This window comes from Merops nubicus, unplaced genomic scaffold (assembly GCF_000691845.1).
Source record: "Merops nubicus isolate BGI_N331 unplaced genomic scaffold, ASM69184v1 scaffold46518, whole genome shotgun sequence".
NCBI lineage: Eukaryota > Metazoa > Chordata > Aves > Coraciiformes > Meropidae > Merops > Merops nubicus.
In genome coordinates, this window is record NW_008627578.1 from 16,299 (window position 1) to 21,771 (window position 5,473).

The following is a 5,473-nucleotide window of genomic DNA, read 5'->3' on the forward strand; positions in this document are numbered from 1 at the left end:
GACCTAGCCTAATGTGCAGAACTTGATCTGAAAGAAAAAGTTCCTAGTCAGCATTTAGCACAACCCTTTAGACTGCCTCGTTCTGAAGAGGAATGGTGGGACAAGAGAAAAGTGTTCTTAGCTGCAATCAATACCCATCAGACAAAAGGACAAAGATACCATTTTTGTAGTTTAGCAGAAGCATGGAAGTGTTTACCCAAATTTTAATGTGCAACTCGACTACATTTTTAAAATTTGATTCAGACTTAAATAATAAATAAGTGGGCAAAATATAATGCAAGACTTACTCGGTAAAAGTGAATTTTTAATAATCTCATGAGATCTACTTAGAAAACAGGACTAATAATGTTCACAACCGTAAATCCAAACCCTTCACACACTTTTTTTTTTTTTCTTAACACAGCAGTGAACTGTAAACCTGCATTTACTGGTTATCGCTTCTGTTATTTTAAATATTAACTCAAGTGTTTCCTCCTTGGCCATTTCAATTTTTAGCACCAAAATTAGCCCAAAAAGAGGTACTGGTACAGCTCGATGTTGTAAATGAATTGTTTACATATAATACTTTATATATTATACACACATACTGTACATTCACACGTCCACACAAACAGGAGGCATATTTAAATGAATATATTCTGTGTTTCAATTTGTTGTCAAAGACTTAGGAGCAATGGAAATAAAGCAGAAGGGGTAATATTTTACATAGTAGGCAACTTTAATGCTGTAGTGCACTTATAAAAAAGTCCAACTCTCCCTCCCAGCTCAGCAGCTTTTTTTTTTTTTTTTAATATCACTATTCAGAAGGATGCAGAAGTTATTGCCTAAATGTTATTCTATACATTTCCCTCGGAATTCTCAAAAACACTTGAAATTGCTAACTAATTTACAACTTAACTATTTTTCTTGTTACAGCTTTAACTCATTGGCAATTTTGGAAGCAATGTTTTTAAAAGCTATGGATGTTCCCGATATCCGCTTAAAGCGAACTCCGTTCAGGGACAGTCTTGGCAGTTTACACACCTCCATCTCCCACTGGACAAGGTTTTCCGCGTGCCCATCTCCATGGACACAGAAAAGCAAGAAGCGCTCTCTTTGTTCATAGTCACAATTGTTGGCGTCCAGGACCTTTCGTATTTCCCTCATCATGTCATTGGGATCCATGGAGCTGGTGGTTTTCATGCTCCAGGTGAAACGCAGCGACCGAGGCTTGGCTTCCTTGTTCTCGTCCTTCTGATCCACAGCTACGTTGCGGCTGAAAGACAGGAGTTCCTCAGTTAGGAGGGCCAGCCACCTTCTCCACCCCCTTCACGTTAGTGAAGCAAACTAACACTCAACGCACACAGCTGGTATTAGAGCAGCGCCTAAAGCCTCCGGCCGCAAGCAACGCCCGCTCTCCGGCTGCTGCACACGCACAGTGGCGGTGAAGCACTGGCTGCTGGGGCTGGGACGGCGGCGCGGTGCCACGGGTGACACCTGGAACTCACCGGAGCCAGGAGCGTGAGGGAAATGGCCTTGCAAAGGCAGAACTACATGCAGCACCTACAACCTCAATTTTAAGGCGGGTTCCGCTCAAACTCCTATTCTCAGACCACGTGGACAGCTGAAACACCAGCTCTGTGCTAGAAGTTTCTGGAACATTCAAATAGTGACGACTTGTGGCAGAAGGGTGCTCAGCCCATGTCCCGGGAGTGCCAGCCCACGGGAGGTGCCCACTCGTACACAACGGAGATGAACCTGTGCCAAGAGATCCTGGGGGTTCCTCTGCACCTCCTGTGCAGCAGGTTGGAGAACAAGCACTGGGAGAGCTCATGGAGCCCCACGATAGTTAGTTACAAGCAGAAGGAAGGAGAGCAGGACTGGGGGAACCTTACTAGAGGTCACCCACCTACCAACCACCATGGCCACTAGGTGTCATCCAGTTCAGGGCTGTTTAGCTTCATTCTGGCCTTCCCCGCCATGACAGATGTTTGAGTCGACCACTAGAGACCCACCAGACTATAGGCTAGTGGGGTTCCCTTCAAAAGGAAGGAAGTACTTTGTCTCTAAGTTGGTCAGTGACTTGTTTAATACCAGCAACTGACAGAGGTAAAGTGATGAAATCTTTTTCTGCTACAAGCTGTACAGTAAGTGCCTTTGAGTCTGAGGTGCAGGAAGGAGAGATGGAACTCACTATTAGAAACATCCTCAATGTTTTTAGTAAAGGCACCAAGTAAGAGGGTTACCATGACTGTCACAATTTTAAGAGATAAAGCACAAAATATTGAGGCTGCATTTCCCAAGATTATGACTCTTTTTAAATAAAGTAAGCTCTTCCTTTGGTAAGGATAAATAAAGTTATAAGGACAAAAATGTTCCAGAAATTTCTAGCTTGCAAATGAGTCTTCTACTTCCATTAAAATCAGTGGCCATGCAGCTGAAGAATAAGGAGCTACATCTGGACCTCCAGGGAAGAAGTATAACACATTTGCTTTATGAATATTTGCACGCCTCTTCAAGTTTTCTTGTCCTCTGGACAAGAGACTTAAATGTAATGACTGTCATGCTTAAATATTTTCTGAAAATACTTAACTGACCCCAAACCTTGCAGTTTAGGTCTCATTTTGAGCTTCAAAGTTCAATTTACAGTACTAAGCCACTCTTTAAAACAGCTGGCAATGAATTTCTGGTTACACAATACTTTTCTTGTACCACTATTAAGCAGACAATTATGAAAAAGTTAAATAAAGTGCTAGCAAGGTCAAAACTAAATGAATATTTCTCAAAGATAACCTAGCCCACAATTTTACCTTCTATTAGAAAGACTTCCAGTAACTGCGAGAGCCACATGACTATGCTGTCAAATTCAGCTGTGTGATTTGTCAGATGTTATAAAATTCAGCAAGCACATTGAAGAGCATTTTGGTTTAAATTTAAGGTTTTAATTTAATAAGGCTGTAAAGAGGCATGGAGAGCATCAACTTTTATTCAGTGCTCGTTTTATTTTTGAAAGCTTATTCGACTTGAAAACAGTTGGCAGAACCAGCAAAAGTTTCATCATTTCTAGTATTTTTTTGATATGCAGATTTTGGAACAAGAGCGTAACATGAAAAATACCGTTTAACTATCTGTGATTTTGGAGATGAGAAATATGTTATCACCCCTCAGTGGTCAATCCCACACGCTTGCAGCCTCACTAGAGGCCACTTACCTACACATCTACAAGACAACAGCAAATTATAATGACTAAAAAGCAAAAGAAACCAAAACACACAGGGGAAAAGGCAACAGGAAAGGTGAAAGTTTAGAACCAAGTCAGTGCTTTAATAGCTGTTTTGCAGACAGAAATGCTCCTTTGTTTAGTTTCACAGCCTTACACGAAACAAAAGCTACTGCCTGAAGCCACTATGCCACAATCACAGGGAGGAAGGTTCAAACTCACCTAAGTAACACTTTAAACAAAAATTTTACCCTCACCTTGAGCCCTCAAATCTCCCGTTCCTCTCATATTCAGTCGGGAGCCTCATTGAAAAGAATGCAGAAACAAAAGGAAGCAGGAAAGAGAAGACAAATCTTACACTACAATATACAATATCTGAGCAGTTGCTAGAAGATACTGCAATCATACCAAAGGTGTATTAAAATACAAAGCAACAAAGATGTAAAGAACTTCACATCTTAGACCAAATTCAGAATATAGTGTCAAACAGAATGGGAGTCTATAAGCTACAGTTCTTAAAAAGAGAATTGCTAGGTTTTGCAGTGTTTATATATACTAACACTGTAGAACTCACTGAATAAAGCTGAACTTCTAAAAGCAAAAAACTGTGAAACTCACGTTACAAAGCATATTGAATTTACTTTATGATTTAGTAAAGTACTTGCCAAAAGAGAAACAACTCCCAATTATTGTTTCGGGCTAATGAAATTTAAAATTTTTATCTGTGAATCCAACATATATTTGAAAAAATATCCTATTTACAGGCAAGTCTGGTCACGCTGTGTGTTTGCACACACATCACATCTGAGGTATTAGGTGTTTCAACACCACCAGTACCTCAATGCAAGCAAATGAGAGGCATATGCATTTTAACAAAAGTTTAGAGGTAAATCCAAGATTTCTCAGGCTGTGGTAACTCCTCCGTATCAATTCCCACACTGATGCACTTTCCACATCTGAGAGTAAGCTTAAGCTTTCTGTCTTCTTGTAATGCTTAAACCTACGCTGCTGATCAGTACCATTTTTAGAAGCTCACTATCAAGCAGAATTAAGTGGACAATCATCTTCCTCTGCCTTCCCGCTAATGCAGTACCATGGCTGGACACCTTTAGAGAGGAGCCTTTATAAGGCTCTTACTAAGACTGCTCTAAGGTAGCACACAGTTTCACCGAATAATGTAAATTATTAAAGCAGTCTGGCTGACGGGTCTTTGGGGATGGCAATGCAGGTAAGCTTTCTTTTTTCTGTTGCAGAGGTGTGTGTGGTGTTACAGGGCTTAACGGCTCCTTTCCTCCCTTTTGAGGCTTGTGGTGAGGGAACAGGCTCGTAAGCAGACTCTGTGCAGCCCCTGTCACCAGGGAAGATGCTGTGCAAGCCACAGTGGTAGTAGCACTTGCTGTACAGGCTATGGAGCCTACTCCTTGTTCCAAATTCACCTGCTACTGCAGCAGAAATCCAGTTGAGAAAGTGGTGAGTCACTGAGCTATGGGCTGCTTGTCCCAACAGCACCTGATCAGAACCCTGCTCTCCAAGGTACGACAGTACAGCAGGGGCTCTGCTGAGAAACGTTTGCCACTGACGTTCACTAATGAATGGCTGTCATAAATAAGGAGGAGGCAAGTCCTTAACTAATGCTAGTGCTTCAAAGTAGCTTTTCAATGGTGGTTACTTTCACAAGATCTTGTACTACTTATCTATGGTAGAAAAAGATTTTCAAGGTCTGTATATAGAGCTTACCCTTTACAACTCTGTAGGACAAAGAAGGAGGCAGGCAGGAACAGCAGCCAAAGAAATCTACCCTTTTCAGCTGATCTGGGAAAGGCTTGTTTTACTGGGCAAAGCAAGCAACAAGTTTGAAGATGCTGCTTAACTGAAAAATTGAGAGTACTTGAATTTTGAAGAGCCTACTGTGTTCCTATGAAGTGGAAGATGACAGCTTTGTTAAAAAGCTGCAAGCATTTATGAATTTTGGGTGTTTTGCGTTTTTTTTTTTTTTTTTTTTTTTTTTTTTTTTTTTTTTTTTTTTTTTTTTTTTTAAAAGAACTTGCCAAAGGTTGTAGAAAATGGGAGCATAACCAACCTCCCCAACAATGAATAGTCTTACTGTTACTGGAATCTGTCCAGAGAACTCTGGGAGGAAAAATCCCTAATAAAGTTCTAAGACTTTTAGATTGAAATTTAGCCAAACTGTTCAGTTTCAAAACAGGTGTACTGTAAATCTAAGAAAGGTCATTATTTACAAAATACCTGTCACTTTGAAATAATAAACACTCT

General features: G+C 40.6%; 1 protein-coding gene across 2 annotated transcripts in view; it reads right to left on the reverse strand.

The window, feature by feature from the left end:
* Positions 1-283: 283 nt before the first annotated feature.
* The window catches only part of MARK3 (MAP/microtubule affinity-regulating kinase 3), a 48,769-nt gene continuing 43,579 nt past the window's right edge, over positions 284-5,473 (reverse strand). For both annotated transcript variants that reach the window (XM_008946346.1, XM_008946345.1), the window contains one exon: positions 284-1,255. In XM_008946346.1, the coding sequence (XP_008944594.1) occupies positions 910-1,255 (346 nt within the window). In that variant the 3' untranslated portion in view covers positions 284-909. The remainder of the gene's footprint in view (positions 1,256-5,473) is intronic.